This window comes from Clarias gariepinus, chromosome 3, assembly GCF_024256425.1.
Source record: "Clarias gariepinus isolate MV-2021 ecotype Netherlands chromosome 3, CGAR_prim_01v2, whole genome shotgun sequence".
NCBI lineage: Eukaryota > Metazoa > Chordata > Actinopteri > Siluriformes > Clariidae > Clarias > Clarias gariepinus.
The window spans coordinates 20,723,958-20,741,222 of record NC_071102.1 but is presented as its reverse complement, the minus strand read 5'-3'; the positions used below and the strand labels follow the sequence as shown (position 1 = coordinate 20,741,222).

At 37.4% G+C, this 17,265-nt stretch overlaps 1 protein-coding gene across 5 annotated transcripts in view; it reads right to left on the bottom strand.

Moving 5' to 3' along the window:
- Positions 1–3,720: 3,720 nt before the first annotated feature.
- LOC128518418 (serine hydroxymethyltransferase, cytosolic-like) overlaps positions 3,721–17,265 on the bottom strand; it is a 33,890-nt gene continuing 20,345 nt past the window's right edge. For all 5 annotated transcript variants that reach the window (XM_053491510.1, XM_053491513.1, XM_053491514.1 and 2 more), the window contains 9 exons: positions 17,069–17,190; positions 16,798–16,958; positions 15,058–15,139; positions 14,627–14,839; positions 14,432–14,548; positions 12,985–13,107; positions 5,325–5,441; positions 5,041–5,148; positions 3,721–4,960 (listed from right to left, as the gene is read on the bottom strand). In XM_053491510.1, the coding sequence (XP_053347485.1) occupies positions 4,788–4,960; positions 5,041–5,148; positions 5,325–5,441; positions 12,985–13,107; positions 14,432–14,548; positions 14,627–14,839; positions 15,058–15,139; positions 16,798–16,958; positions 17,069–17,190 (1,216 nt within the window). In that variant the 3' untranslated portion in view covers positions 3,721–4,787. The remainder of the gene's footprint in view (positions 4,961–5,040; positions 5,149–5,324; positions 5,442–12,984; positions 13,108–14,431; positions 14,549–14,626; positions 14,840–15,057; positions 15,140–16,797; positions 16,959–17,068; positions 17,191–17,265) is intronic.

The following is a 17,265-nucleotide window of genomic DNA, read 5'->3' as shown; positions in this document are numbered from 1 at the left end:
AAATGCATCATTTCCTCTCTTTTTATTTAAGTAGAAAGGGAGGCGTAAAAAAGTGGCCTTGACTACTTGGATTTCTAGTGTTTTTTCTTCCATCGCTGTTGTTCTCTATGAACAACATGCATGCTATAATTTGTATTTTGCATCATAGGAACGATACTTTGCCTTATCCCCTTAATGTCTGGAATAAGATTTTTTTAAATGAAATTTTAAGAGTTGTTGTGGTTTCTCTCTCTTTCTTTTCTTTCTCTTCTTTTTCCTGTGTGTGCGTGTGTGTGCTTCACATTAATGTTTATTGTGTTCTTTTCTCGCGGATTTGTGAGCTAAAGGTGCTGGTTTCCCTTTCTTTATAAAACCCACACCTCTTGCTTGCTCAGGTAAAGCTCTGGTTGTCTTTGTGAAATCATTACTAGGTTGATGTTCATAAGTGCAATTCCCAAGGTGGAATAATTGGCTATCCTGTAAAAATAATAAAAGTGATCGGTGGTGTCCGAGCCCCTCCACCTCACCATATATACATGGATGGATGGATGGATCATCATCATCATGTACAACTACTATAAATTTTACTATAAAGAAAAAAGATATATACCATATGAGGCATTAACCACTACTGTTTATTTTTCATCACAGATGTGGCTATTAAGAATGCATGTTTTCCCACAAGCAACATTCAGGCATTTAAATAAATGTGTTGTGCTTCACTGAATATCCGCCAGGATAAAGTCCATCTGCCATGTCAGGACTTTATCTAAAAAGCCAGAAAAAGTACAACAAAGAATTGTGTATAATTAGTTAGCCTAAAACAATATTGTTTCCAATGCTAAAGCAAACATGAATTATATTTTGTTAGATGCTTCATGATGAATGTGTGTATATGTGCTTTATATTTTGTTCATAATAATGAAATGAAATGAACAAAATCGTGCTTTAAAATTTATAATAAAAAGTTTCTTATATAGTTTTTGTAATGTCTTAACAGGAACAAAACAATGAAGGACATGGCAATGCCTCGGTTTAAAAATTGCTGGGTTAAATGTTTAGGTGCTGGGTTATATTATTTTATTTGACCCAATCAGTGGGTAAATTAACACTCCACATTGACACATTCCATTTTATTAAGTAGATAGAACCATTTTGTTTTCAAAAAAGTCCCAAAATGTACACAACTTTATATAATGTAAATACAGTAGATTGCCTGTTAGAAAAACCTTAAATGAAATGAATCCGCTGTTTTAACCACTGCAGAGACATCACAGCCAGCGGTAGTTTTCAGAAGTCCTTTCTGAGGTGTGGCTGCTTTGGGCGGGTACATGAGCTCAGAGTGCCTGGGGATTGCCTGGAGCTCAAATTTCCGAAAAACGTTGTGTTTTAAAACCAGCGAAAATTGCAGCGCTTCTAGATAAAACACACTACACTTGTCCATAAATAAAAATGTATATTTAGGCCTATACGCAAAATATATTTCACTTAAATATTACAGATTCAAACGAGGAAAGAAGACATGCTGAGCTTCAGTTCATTGTGACGCAGACAAAAGGTCTAGGAAGGAAACGGAGACATTTCATTTTAAATTTTTTTGCATTGCATCATACATTTTTGTATTCTTTGTTGTACGTCGTCTTTTTGCATATAATAATAATAATAATAATAATAATACAGTAATAATAATACTGAATGTATTAAAAAAGAAGTATCATCACTGAAGGAGAGAAGAAAATGAAGAATAAATACATATCAGTTTATGAGCTCTGTCGCTTGCTGTCAATGGACGCCTAAGAGAGATAACGCATTTTCACAGCTTGCTGCGTGCTGCTGCGGCAGCTCGCAAGATTCCTTTTCTAGAAACGTGCGTTCTTAAAGGCCAGATCTGTATTATTGAAAATTTACTAACTGATGGTGGTATATGACATCAAAACCACATAATATATAAAACAAAAAATAGTTTATTTATTTTTTTATAATAATTTTAAATATGTAAACAATTTCTAATTTAATTCGAGTGAAATCAGTAACACAAAAACAATAACTAACTGTTACAAACGACCAATTAACTTTAAACAGTATTTCTAAAGGAAGAGTAATGGATGTTTTTGAACATTTTTCATGTTTTTGATAATGCTAATTGATAAAGGTTAGCTTATTTTATATTAGATATTTAGCTTAACTTAGAATTTCTCTTTAAGACATTCACATAATTGTATACATAAAATAAAACCCATAAAAGTATTTTTCGGATTGTAAGGGTACACAAATAACGATTGTGCTTGACTCGCAGAAATTGCATAATACAGGAAGTATTGCTAAATATCAGTTAAGAAAGGATTTAGTTAAAAAAGCAAGTGTTTCACATGATCTAGCACAAGTATTGGGCCTAGGGAATGGCATGATAATGTGGCCCAAACCATCACTGATCCACCCGCATGCTTCAATCTGGGTGGCACTTCTTTGGGACTTCTCTACACCGTAACTCTCCCGGATGTGAGAAAGACAGTGAAGGTGGACTCATCAGAGAACAATACATGTTTCACATTGTCCACAGCCCAATATTTTTTGCTGCTGGCACCATTAAAACCGACGTTTTGCATTGGCACGAGAGACCGAAGGTTTGGCTATAGAAGCCGGCCATGCACATTGACCCTGGGGAGCTTCTGATCAACAGTTTTGGTGGAAACAGGAGAGTTGAGGTGCACATCTAATTCTGCAGTAAATTAAGCAGCTGTGGTTTTATGTTTTTTGGTTACAATCACGGACTTCCCTTTTAGATAGCTTTCTCTTGCGTCCACAGTTACTCCTGTTGGATGTGGTCCGTCCTTCTTGGTGGTATGCTGACGTTACCCTGGATACATCACAAAGACTTTCTGTCTTGGTCAGAGATGCGCCAGCGAGAGGCACACCAACAATTTTTCCTCATTTGAACTCTGATGTCACCCATAATGTTGTGTGCATTGCAATATTTTAAGCAAAACTGTGCTATTACTCCGCTAATTAAACCTTCACACTCTAATCTTACTGGTGGAATTTGCAATCAATGAAGATTGGCCACCTCACAGCTGGTCAAATTTAGCCATGAACCCTCCAACACTAAATTGGCCAGTGTTTCAGTTTCATTGTTCGACCCTTGTACATTTATGTAATTATTTGAGGTAAATACAAGCGAAATACATCTTTAATTGAGATAGAGATCAAAACTGACTCAGTAGTTGCTATTATGTAATTTCCCCAAGATTTCCTGTAGTTTTCTGTCAATTGAACAATATTATGCTCTTGTAATTCCTTTAAAACTTTGGCATGCAGTTGGAATGCTCTAGAGCAGAAATCTTTACTGCAAATCTTCATGCTTTACTGTATTATGTTTCTACTGTAAATATTGTTAAAAGGTGATGTATATGTAGCTTACCTTTTTCCTTCTGTGATTACTCAGGGTAGGATTTGTGGTTTCGTCACCAGCAATACAGACTTCTTATATAGGGATGCTCAAGAATTCAGTAGAAAAACAAGAAAGTGTGGTCTTTGCAGAAACCAGCATTTCTTGTTCGCTCCTAATAGACATTATGCCTGCAACCCCCATTTTTTCCTCTTTTTATGTTTAATAAAACTAAAATAAAGCTAAAATATGAAACATAATTTTTGCTTAATAGCTGAACATCTTGGTTTTGTAAAACATATCTCAAACAAAATAAATGTAATCATTTTAATTAGGGGGTAAATTTTAATTCTGGATCAAGTAGAAGAAAAAAAAGTAGTTTGTACCTTAAAGTCAGTGCTTACAGACCTTAATTAGTTGTTGTATTTCCCTGATTGAAAAAAACAAATACAAAGGAGTGGATAATTAAAACAATAAAAAGGAAAACTCATTTAAGAAGGAAATCCAACACATCAGCTGTGTTAAATCAAGACTTGTGATGTGATGAAATGTCCTGTGAATGACGGTATGAAACCAATTTACTATACATGTCGAGACAAAGTACGGCGATGAGACGCTTAGTCTTAGTCTTTAGCGTCGCACCAAGACATTTCCACATCTTTAGTCCATTAAAGGAGTTCCTGAGAGGCTGGGGGTTTCAGACGTGAAGCAGACAGTCCGTTCACGGCTCCGGGCGTACTGAGAAAACTCTCTACCTTGATGGTGTCCAAGCAATAGTGAAACACTGGGATAAGTGCATTAGTGTATCAGGGGATTATATAGAGAAATAAAAGTAGTGTTTACCCTCAGAACTGTGTTCTGTTATTCTACAATCAAGTCCTGGAGTGACTCGAACACCCCTCGTATTAACATATTAGGATGATACACGCAGTACGCCTTAAAAAAATGTCTGCAAATAACCATTTAAGTAGGTGAGTGTAAGTATTTAAGAAAATACCTATGTAATGTAAGTAAGTAAATAGACATTTAAGTAATTGAAAAATATGAAGATATGAAAATAAGCATGTAACCACATTAGTATGTAAATATATATTCATGTATATTATTTTTATTTCTAAACTGTAAACAATTCAAAACAGTGTGCAATTTTTATCTGGATAAAACCTTAAATAAAATTTCATTTATTGGCAAAAGAAAAAGGTACATTATTAAAAGATATCAGTGCCTTATCTTATTATTGTGAAATGTTGGCAGGTGAAGTGCGTGAACTTTGACATCATATAGGGGTCATGTTAAGTAATGTTAAGTAATGTTAAAGTACTGTACATACGTATCTATGTAAGCATGCATGCAAGTAAGTGAGAAAATATTTATTTATTTAATTAAGTAAATAGGTACATGTTCAGAAGGATGATGATTAGGGTCAAAGCCCAGGCAGTCCAGGCATGGGGAATTTTCCAACAAAAGCCTCAACCTCGTTTTGGATTTCTATTATTCTTTTTTGATATTTTTTATCCTGACATAAAGTTGCCGTGAACTCCTTTAAAGTGCATTTAGGGTTTGTGTTTGTCTGGATCTCCACAGCTAGCTGAATGCCTAATAACACACAAAAACAAATATAATAGTGAAACTTTTACCTTTCAATGGTCTGATACTACAAATGTCATGTAACTCACCTCTGTGTAGTAATTCCGCCACTGTGCAGAAATCCTCCTCCACTAAGCCCCGTGATGTGAGAGCAGGTGAGCCTAAACGCAGGCCAGAGGCCTGCAGTGGACTATCACCTAAAGTCGAAAAAATATTATGAAACAAGTATTTATTTTTATGTGTACTGTAGTAAATCTACTGAAATATTATCAGTCTTAGATGTACACTATATGATAGACTAGTGATCAGTTATAAATCTAATTGGTTTTCCCACAACACCCGAATTTGTCAGGAGTAATGAGTCAAGTGGCACCTGGACACCGGCTCCTGTTACAGACGATAGCGCAGTCCTGTAGCACCTTCTCTGTCTTCATTCCATCGATTCCATTTGGCCGAAGGTCGAGCAAGAAAAGGTGAGTATCCGTACCACCTGAGATCAAATGCAGATAAGGTTCATTAATAAATGAGACAATTTGTTGTCAGGTTTTTGTTAGTCCTACGTTTGCACATTTGATAGAGCCAGGGTAACTTACAGTTTTAACTCATTATACATCTGGACCCGAATTCTCAAATAAACCTAAAAGTTGCTCCTAGTGACAAAATTCTAAGAAAATTCTTAGAATTATGACATTTTCTTGGAATTTCCCCTTAAATTTATATCTAAATCTTAGTAAAGATAAAAATGATTCATAAAACATCTTAGCCCTAAAAACAGCTGCTAATGTAAAAATTGTTAAGAGTAGAAAGGAGGACTTTTAAGAGGCTTAAGAGGTTCTACAGCAGAGAACAAACGGTGGAAAGAATAATTTATTCTCCAAACACTGAACGTAAAAGTAAACGCTGCTGTTCTGTCAATTCAATTCAATTCAATTTTATTTGTATAGCGCTTTTAACGATTTACATCACCACAAAGCAGCTTTACACAATCAAAAGAACTGTCCAATTTGGTTTTCTTGTTTTACTCCCTTTCATGGGACCAAAGGATCCAAAAATCCTTCCACCATCCGTAAGCACGCTGAAGGACATTATTAAGATGTTCCCTTCTCCCAACAAACCTTTGCATTTTGTTGATATGCTGATAAAGGCTTCTAGGCACTGTCAGCTCGTGGGTGCGGATTATTGCAATCAGTTTTGGGAGAAGGGTACGATGAGGCTGATTTGATAAAAACGGTAAAATGCTTAGACTCGAACAGACAAGTTGGCTGTAGTGGAAAAAATTATAGATGAAGGAGGACGACGGAAAAAGAAGGAATATGACTTTCTTTGAGGTAATTCTTTGAGGCTATGAAACTCTTAAAAGATGAGCTATCTATTTATCTTCTTGCACGTCAACAAGCTAGTTAGGATCGGTCACAGGTAACTAATTGTAGACAAGAAAATAGTGAGACTATATTTAAGTTTCTCGAGACCTGGATCATTTTGGGTGGTATGCCCCTGTCTGAAGAAATCCCTAACCCACTTCTCTTTTTACCACCTTCTTGAATAATTGTCGACCGGAAATCATACAAATTTTTAAGTTTTATTGGTCAGATTGTTCTACAATGTCTATTCAAAAATTGGGCCAGCGTGTGAGAACACTGGAAGGAGATGGTATTTTAGAAAACAAACAAGTGGCATGTTTGTCTGTGGAGAGTGAAGGATAAAGAGGTAGAGGAGGTCTGCAGGGTCAGAGCACACCCTGTAGGTCTGGTAATTGTTATTACTGTCATAAATAAGGTAATTGGGCTTGTGAATGTCACACAAAGGCTCGAGATAGTGGACAAAATGTGTATACTCAATTGAATGATGGTCAGTGACATCATGCTAATGAGGTGTTTTCTTCTAATCCTTCAGGGATGCAGGTAGGAGCATATGATGCATAGGGATGCCTGCAGAGTTCCAGTCCCGCAATGTTACTTTGTACTTTCGAATGATCTCAGGTTATTGAGTTGCCCTTTATAGAATTATGTATAGATGGTTCCGTATTCTCTTTCTTGGTGGATACAGGAGCTACAATGTGGTCTTTGGATCGTGATTATGAGATTCCGTTCTCGAAAAAAATGATAAGCTCTGTAGGAATTAAAAGGGGTTGCTCAACGAAATTATTTCACTTCTCAGGTAACTGTATCATGTCCTTTAGATAAGGGAATTCTTCTCTCTCACCGTTTTGTTTGTATGCCTGATTGTCCTTTTAATCTGTTAGGTCGCGATATAATGAGCCGGCTACACATGTCCATGACTTTTTCTGGCGCGAAACTCACTGTTGAAGTGCCTGATTCAGTTCCTTTCTCCTACCTCACAAATATGCATGTAAGTAATTGTTTCCTTTCTTCACAGAATAGCTCTCTTCCTGCTGCCCTTAAATGTGTGCCAAGCAGTCTGTGCGCTGAACACAAGGACGAGGTGGGGTTAGTACACTGTGTTACTTATAAAGCTAAATTAAAACACTCGCAACCTGTGTACATCAAACAATATCAACTCTCTGATGCCAAGGCCTCGGGAATAGATGAAATTTTTAGCTCACTGCTCAAGCAGGGTGCTGTTAAACCATGTGTAAGTTCTTATAACACCTGATGGTACGTGGAGATTTACACAAGATCTGAGAAAAAGAAATGACATAATTGTCCGTTGTTTCCTCTATACCTTGTCATCATTCGCATTTTTCTGTTATTGACCTTTGTTCTGCCTTCTTCAATGTTCCTGTGGAAGGGCAGACACAGCCATTGTTGGCCTTCACCCACAGGGGCCGTCAGTTCACCTGGTCTTGTCTTCTGCAGGGTTAATTGACTAGCCCGCTGTTTTTTCGGCTGTAGTAAGAGATGCACTTGGTGATCTAACTCTCCCCACTTATTCTGTTGTCCTATTGCACGGTTAACTGGTGTCCGCCGCTTTACCTGCTGTCTGCGAAGAAACCACCATTTGTCTCCTGAAACACCTGCCACTGAAGGGTTTTAAGGTATCAAAGATTAAATTACAGTTTTGCACTGTAAAATATCTGGGCTCAGGTCAAAGGTCAAAGAAGGCTCTTAAAGGAACGAATCCAGATTATTCTCAAATCCTAAATCCTTACCAACTGTCAATCATGTCATTTGGTAAAATGTGAGACATTTTGCTGTCATCCATCTAAAATGGATTACAAGTAATAAACTCAGGTTTTTGTACTTTCCTTACTCAGAGTTGCTCTGAGACGTTTCCTACTGTAAATTACTTTTAGTCTAGGACTACCAGCTAGGTCTTTTTAAGCTAAGATAGGGGCTCTCAGAGAATTCTTAGACGCTTTGAGAATACGGGCCCTTTACTTGTAGATCAATGACTCAAACACTGAGCTACCCGTTATCCTTGTCTTCTTACATTACTCCTAGATGATGTTAAATTTCCCAAGTCTCTCTCTTTGTTCTCTGTGAGTTCCTCCTTATTCCTTATATGGTAATATTTATTGTTCTTTTCCCTTTCTTTTGTTTCATCTAAACATGTTAAGGACTTAAATATCTCTCTGTCCTGTTAATAAACTAGAGTGCATGTGCATGGGTGTGTTTCTCTCTCAGTCGATAAGGTTGTCTGAGCCGACTGGCAAGCGTATAGATGAGTGGCGCTCAAGTCGAGATTTATTTCATTGGAATTTCAACTTAACACCTAAGAGTTCTTTCCTGGCAAATTTATAAACATCATAAAACATTCTGAGCAAATTCTTGGTCTATATAATAGACAATGTAAATTGTACGTAATGTAAAAATAATAATTTTATTATCTATCTAAGAGCTCGCCCTATTATCTGGAGATCGCTGGTTCGATTCCTGGGTGATGCTGTAACCTCTCGCAGCCGGAGGTCTAGAGAGAGCTGATTGGTCGACTGGTTGGGGAGTCTCAGCATAAACCTAATATCAAACCCTTAATGTTGACAAGGTACAACAGCAAAAACACACATTAGGTTCGACTCCTGTCATCTAAGAACAAGAATCCGAGGCTCTCATGAGCTGTACAGTGAAATATTTACGAAAATATATAATAAACCACCTTGTGTTGAATTCGTATCTCAGCCTTAGGTTCTTGTTTGTGGCTAACAGGAGGGGAAACTGATAGAGTTACAGCCGATCCACCTCAAAGTTCGATGTGTTCTTGTTATCTGGATCTTTTTTGTAACCCAGCCCGACAGGCACAAACAGTCATGGGCGAAAGTCACAGAAATCACACATCATCTTTAACGTGAAATTTAACTTAAGCGGTGCAAATGAACAGTGATTAATATTATAATAAAACAATAAAGTCAACACTTTTGAATGTCTTGGATTCCGATGCATTTCTGTGTTTGAAACTGTGCATCTCGGTGTTTCAGCACATTTTTTATTGGCCTAATCAAACTGAAACTTCGTTCTTTAGGGTTTTCACAAAGCCTACTCAAAATAGGATTATATAAAAACAAGTAAGTAAATACAGCTCCGAAAAAAATACCACTGACCACTGGAAATTAATCAGTTTCTTATGTGTTTTTTTCTTACAGATGTATGTGTTGTTGAGATGAACAGTTCATCACAACACATCAAAATAACCCAAGATCATGCAGTATATTTAAAATACCCCAAAAAAAACAAATTGCTAATAATTTGTTAACAAACTGTGTTAATGCTTTGGCTAAATAACATCAATAAATCAGTATTTGTTGGAATCACCCCAATTTGCAATTACAGCTAACGTGACTCTTGCATTTTGGCCGTTTTTTCCACCAGTTTTTCACATTGCTGTTGGGTAACTTCATACCATTTTTTACGCAAAAAAAATGATGATTTGTGACCCTCCAAGTTTCCTGGATTAAATTGCAGTGCTCTCTTATTTTTTATCCAGAGCTGTATTCTGTGCACCGCCGAGTCCTTGTGTGCACAATTTCTATAAAATATGTGCGAAGTGTTACGACTTTAATAGCGTATGAGCCCAGCGTAATCTCAGGAGATGATGGTTAGCAAATCACTAATATTTTACCATTTGCTTGACCATTTTCCAGCCTTTGTATATTTGTTTGAATCAGACATGATGTGTTTTTCTGCCCTTTGACAACAATACATGAAACCCTCGACCTCTTGCATGAAATATTAGATAGATTACTGTCTATTTATGGATCGTTCATGAATGATTTGTTCTTTTTGTGCGAATCTTTAATGTGATTTAGAAGACGAGTATCTCGGAGACTGATTCGTTCATTTTCTCCTGGGCGCACATGCGCAAATCATCAAAACCCCTGTAGGTTAGGTACAGGAAACAAAATTGAGCGATTCTTTCTTAATGACTTTTCTACTCCGAGCCATTCATTATTTTGTCACGTGTCTCCCATAGACGCTATGCAATGCAGTACACAGGAAACCGAATTGAACGATTCTCTTCGATGAGTCTTCAAGTCCCGAGTCGTTCGTTCCTTTGTCACGTGACTCCCTATATGGTATTATAGATTTAAAAGAATGAATGACTTAGCTACTTACTCTGTTTATTATAATACGTCCTTAGCTGCATTGTAATGTTTTGATTACTGGAACTAAAGCCAAAATTTGTGTACTGTATGTAGACGTATTGTCTTTTTATTTAAAATGCAACATTTTATTTTATTTCTGATTAAAAAAACGAAATGAACTAAATGACTCAAAAACGATTCGTTCATTTTGATGAACGAGATTAAAAAAACCGAGTCACTAAAATGATTCAAACTCCCCACCACTATTACTGTACTGTCATGTTCACCTGGACAACTCCACACCAAAACACCAGATGGCAGCACACTTATTTTTTTAAATTCTCTTCCTCTGTTGTTCTATTGTATTACTTCCTTCTCTGATCGCTCGCGTGCTTTGAGTTTCCTAATTAGTCACATTATTCACGTTCAGTGTTTTCTATCCCTAGTTGCTTGGCATTCTGTTTTCCCAGAACAGTTTTTGTTTTCTCAGAAGAGTTTGATGCTTGCACGAAGATTCAAGTATCAGTTACATACTGTACGATCCTGTTCTGCTATCACATTGTTTTGCTTATTTTTTATTTTGTCCCAGCATTATTATTATTATTATTATTATTATTATTTTACATTTCTGCACCATCATCTGCCTTTAATCACATGGTTTCTGAAGCACACGTTATATTTGATAAGTAAGTTATCTCTTTAAAGTTCATGCCTACTATGAAATAATGTTATTTAAATATATATATAACACACTATTACTTCCAATGTAAATCCAAACATCATGCTTGTATGATCTGTTAATATCTGTTAAGGTTAGAGGTGTGTGTGTGAGAAATATATAAATATTGCGGTGCAATATAAGACATCGAACTCTGCAAAAACTCCTTCTTCCAAACGGAGGGGTAGGGCTAAGTGTAGGGGTAAGGGGTAGAATTGGGATTGGGCTGTAGTTTGTGGAAGTCTGTGATTGGTTAGTTTTGTAACACTGGACAAAGTTGAGTGAGCGTGCAGGCAAGAGTCGAGCGTGTGCGCGGAGAACATGTTGAGCGAGCAGGGGAGAGACTGCACGCGCAGAATCGAGCTGTTGAGCGAGCAGGGGAGAGACTGCACGCGCAGAATCGAGCTGTTAAGCGAGCAGGGGAGAGACTGCACGCGCATGGAGTGCTTTGTCTGCTCTCAAAATGTCAGACCTCGCGCTCAGAATTGTGGCAGCAATATAGCGCCATATCTCTGTGACTGACCTCCCTAATATATTGTGTAAAATAAGACATAAAACACAAAAAGTGTATCCTCATTTAATCCTTTTCATATTGTGGCTTATAATACTTTTTTTTTAAATTAAATACTCTCTCTATATATAGAGAGAGTGAGTTGGCCATATTTTAGCTGACTCACTCGCTATACAGTATATAGAGTATTCTTGAAAAAAGTTTTCTTTCAAGAAAAGAAAAACTTTATTACAAATTTTATTGCAAAATTTATTGCTATATGTTATATAATGATAAATCTTGGATTGAGAGAGAGAACTACTTGTTATCATGTGATGCTCAGCATCAAAACAAGAAGCGCATGCGTGCCACTTAATAGTCGGTGATACTTGATAATCGTATATCAAGACAAAATGTATTAAAATGTTTGCCAGTTTTGTGGGAACGCTCGCAAGACTTATATATATATATATATATATATATATATGTATATACAGAGTCAGGCAAAATATGTATACACATTTCAAGAAAACAAACATTTTTGGTGTGTAATAATTTTCTGAGTTTTTTATATTTAATTTTATTGTTTATAGGCATTGTTTAGTCATTTATTTTAATGCTGTAAAAAACTTTGGCTCAATTTAGGTTGCTGTAAAGAGCTATATAAATAAATGTTGATTGATTGATGGATTAGATTAGATTAGATTAGATTATATCATAAACATTGTTAAACTCAATGGGTGATTTTTATTTTCTATTAAAAACTTTAGTTTTATATATAAGTATAGAGTAATATTGATCTCATCATCACAAAGGGCCCCAGAATAACAGTGAGGCATTTAGTTCAAATAATCTTAGTTATCAATTATTACTGACTGAATGAAGCTGTGAAACTCACCATAAAGCCATTTAAAATAATGGATTAAACTCAACATGAACAATAGAAAAATTGCTGTTGCAAACAGTACAGTACCTTTTTATTGCTATTATCAGCATACTTTTGCTATACTTTATTCATTTAGTGTAGTACATTAAACAGAACAAATTGAAAGAGAGAGAGAGAAATGTAAAACCCTTTCCACTTAAAAAGTGATATGTTCGCTTAGCACAAGATCTCTCGCTTGAATTCAGGGATGTTATATATGATTCGCCCGTATTAAGGATCTGATCTGAATGTGTGGTAGGAGAGGTGGGATGTCTGTAATATTAACATTTTGTTGCTAAATGACCTCAGAACAAAATGCAAGTCGTACAATTAATTTTTGCGGTGACATTCAATGTTCATCTACAGTAAGTGCTTCCAAACCAACCAAAGAATGTTTCTGCAGTGTATAAAATTAAAAACTCACCTGTGACAATTTTGTAGCCCTTTTCTATTAAAGAAGACACTAAAGTCCTGCAGTTTGCCAGCACCTGTACTTGGTAAGCCTTGAATTCTGGAGTCAGTGCCTGGTTTAATGCTACAGCCAGTCCTGTGCATAAAAATAAGGAATAATATGCAATTTCCAACAAAATATCAGTTCATTATCTGGTTATTTGAAAGTTTAGCAATAGGCAATGCAATAAAAAAATTATAATCTGTCTTTCAAAGGTGAGAAAGATGTCCTCTCTTTCATAAAAAAACTCCAAAAATCCGAAAAGGAACAGAAACTGTGAGAACAGCACTCAAGGACAGTCATTAAACTGTGAGGCATTGGCTTTCCCAGTGTGGGAACTAGAAAGCTACAGTAAGTGGCCACCCTGTGTGCTTCTTTCTAGTAAAAAAAATCTTTCTATAGCATGATCAAACTCTCTCTTGAGTGCCTAACCTTATTTTTTCACACTGAAACGATCACTTTCACATGCTTGACCTCTCTCTTGTGCATTTAAATTCTTTTTTGTTTGGTGCTTAAAATTTCTTTCTTGCGTGTGATCACCTTCAGAGATCAGACCAATCAGAGATATTCAGAGGCGACATTCCGACTCCCGGTTTTCTGATTGGCTCCATCATTCTCCTCTTCTGTTGTTGCCCTTATCACTTAGTATGCTTCATCATCCTGTGTTAGTTTATATCATTATGTTGAAATTAAATACATAGTTTAAACTATAAAATGTGTTGTTGTCAAAGGTTTCATTCACAGGTGGCGATATATCTGGAGAGGCAAAAGATTTTATGAATTTAATTGAAACAATGTTCACATTAAACCATCTCTGTTTCTATCGCTCCTCAGCATCTGTCCCTGACTTGCCGTCCTTCTGTTTAATGTCCTGTTTGCTGGTGCTGTTCTTCCCCCCGGGCAAATAACAATACTTAAAACAATAAACTGCTGCATGAGAGAATAAAAACCTACTCACCTACCCACCCACCCAATTAAGATATTGCATCATAAGTAATGTTATCCAAAACCTGCTCGGCTTTAATCATAATAACATTGAATAAAGATCTGTAGAATACGATCTGTAGAATTTTTCTTGTTACACAGAGAACAGTAGTTCTACAATTACAAAACAAGGGTACACAAGGGTACCCCAGAATTATAACTCTGCAACAAGTTGAGCAAGCAGAGGTCTTTGATGTTGAGAGCAAGAGAGAGATTCAGGACGAAAAAACGGGTTTAAGCATGCATGAGAGAGATTTTGAGCGCGTAAGAAAAGGTTTAATAGTGCATGAGGGATTTTTCGTGCAGGATTGTGGCAGGAATATAACACCCTATTAGTCCACTACCATCCTGGTGCTTTACCTGACACCTACTAGGAGGCTGTGGGGAATATTTTTATTGCATATCCTCCTGCTAAAAGATTATCATCACTAGTCACCTGCGATGGAATGGTTGTGACGTCCTCCCTGCAGCCTGGGGAACACAGCTTCACAGATCGATCTCTCCAGGTTGTAAAGAGTTTCCTTTCCTGTTTTTGCATCCACACTGCGCACACCTAATAAGTAAAACTTTTAAAGTTACAGAAAATAAAGCAGATCAAGTCTGACCTTTTTCATAGTCACAAATCACCAACCTTTCCTGTAAAATATGGCTCCGCCTCTGCAGCCTCTCAGGGTCTTATAGGTAGAGGTCGAAACAATATCACAGTAATCGAAGGGGGACGGAACCACTCCCGCTGCAACAAGTCCACTGATGTGTGCCATGTCACCCAGCAGGTACGCACCATTTTTATTTGCAATGTCACGCAGACGACGGTAATCCAGGTTACGTGAGTAGGAGCTGGTACCTGTGAGAATAACACACACACACACACACACACAGTAACAAGTCAGCTATACATTTAGATATAAAAGAAAAACAGAATCACTGATTTGGAAAAGGATCACCCTCCTCCTAAAGATGACTTATAAACACAATCAGGTGAAGCTAATCACAGTCTCAATGGCACGCTGAAGTGCGGTGGATGTTCATTCTACAGTATACCCACTGTAGAAGGACACTCACCTGCGATGATTAGTTTTGGCTTGAATGAACGAGCACCTTCCTCTAGTTGGTCGTAATCAATGTAACCAGTCTCTTGGTCGACCTAGATAAAGATTAAACCTAGAATGAAATGCCGCTCATTTATCAATGATATCAAATGATACAAAAATGGTACTATTTGGTTACAGTTATGTGGACACCTGGCCACACTTATATGTGCTTATTGAACAACCTGTTCCAGATCTAGATCTACCGTTACTCTTCTAGGAAGGTTTTCCACTAGTGTTTGGCGCATGGCTATGTGGATTTGTGATTCAGGCACTGATGCTGTTCGAGGAGGCCTGGGGTGCAGTCAGTGTTTCAGTTCATCATCTCATGGTGTTTGCTGGAGTTAAGGTCAGTTCTCTATGGGGATCACTCTGGTTCTTCTGCTCAAACCGTGGCAAACCATTTTTTTCCAATGGAGCTCACTTTGTACACGGGCATTGTCATGATGGAGCAGGTTTGTGCCTCTTAGTTCATGTGAAGGGAAATCTTACTGCTGAAGCACACTTAGGCCTTCCAGGCAACTTTGCACTTCCAAATTTGTATCAACACGTTGCATGAGGTTCACATATGGCTTTGATGGTAAGGCGTTTACATACACGGGGCAAGTGTGGATTCGATTCTTGCCCCACAGTTGCCCTCCAATCCCCATCCAACCCCCACCCCAACTTTTCAGTTTTTAACACCATGAACATAAAAACCAAACTACAGCTACATTACAGTGGCTAATGTATTTGTCTATAAGCTGTTAAAGATTGCAGCAAACAGGTGCTTCTAGAGCCCAGATGTACTGCACCTGAACGCTTCACACACCTGCTGCAGCTACTCAACACACTGCTGCAAAAATCAAAAGATTAACCAATCAGTAAGGCTATGTCGATAGCGTCGTCAAACTGCGATTTTTCAGAATCATGCCGTCTGTGGTCTTGCGCCTGCAGGGTCAAGGGTTCGATTCCCGTCTCAGAGTCTGTAGTCTGTGTGTGTGGAGTGTGTATGTTCTTCCTTTGCTTGCTGGGTTTCCACTATTTCCTCAGCTTCCCAAATTGCCTGTAGTGTGTGACTGTGTGTATGTGTGTGTATCTTGCGATTGGTTTGGTACTCTGTCCAGAGTGTACTTGTAGTGACTTGTGTCTCAAGTCTCTTTTGTATATTTTGGGCTCCATCCCCCGTCACACTATGATAATGATTTTAACAAAAGGGAAACTCAAATTTCTTCACCGCTGAACATCACAGTAGTGAATTGGCAACTTTTTCAGACAGAAAAAAAGTAGAAGTCGGGGCAGGAGGATGATATGAAGAAAAACACAGATGGAGAAATGAGCAGGAGAGTGACCCTGCAGGAAAAAGAACAAAGAGGGAAGGAATAAGGAAATAAGGAACACAACTGAAAGTGAGAAATGAAAATGAGGGCACGACTGAATCAGAGTGAGGGACAGACAAAAGGTGAGACAGGTAGAGACAGATGATCCTCATGGTATAATTTTATTATACCATTTTTAAGTAAAATACCAATTTAGATTTATTGATAATTGTGTAAAAAAACATCAGTCAGGAATCAATACATGCATGTGATATATATCCCTGTACACTGCCCACCCATGCCACCCTGCCATCTCTTCTCCACCCCTTATAAAATATTCATGATCGGCCACTGCCACATACATCAGGATAATCAGACCTCACGAATCAATGAGTAATATAAGCCAAATAAACTACCTTGTATGACCGTGAATCAAAGAAAATAGAGGTAGCAGATAATTTCTCTTTGCCCATTATAAATCCATGGCTATGGTGGCCTCCGTCACACGGATCCAGACCCATGATCCTCCCACGAGGCTCCAATAATGATATGTACACAGCAAAGTTTGCAGATGACCCTGAAAAAAAAACACGAATGTATGAAAGAACAAGAATGTACAGTATAAGAGGAACCATGGCGTTTTGAAAGTAAACTTTTCAAGACATTAAATACAGTGTACTAACTCACCAGAATAAGGCTGAACGTTAACGCCCCATTTTTCTGGATCAAGCCTGAAAACCTTCAACGCTCTTTCCTTACAGAGGCGCTCCAGTTCATCCACACTGTCTGCATCAGCAGAGTACCGAAGACTATTTTTGCAAAGGAATTATGATAATTATTATTAAAATTAGCAATGTAAAATGAATAAACCATATGCAAAATAC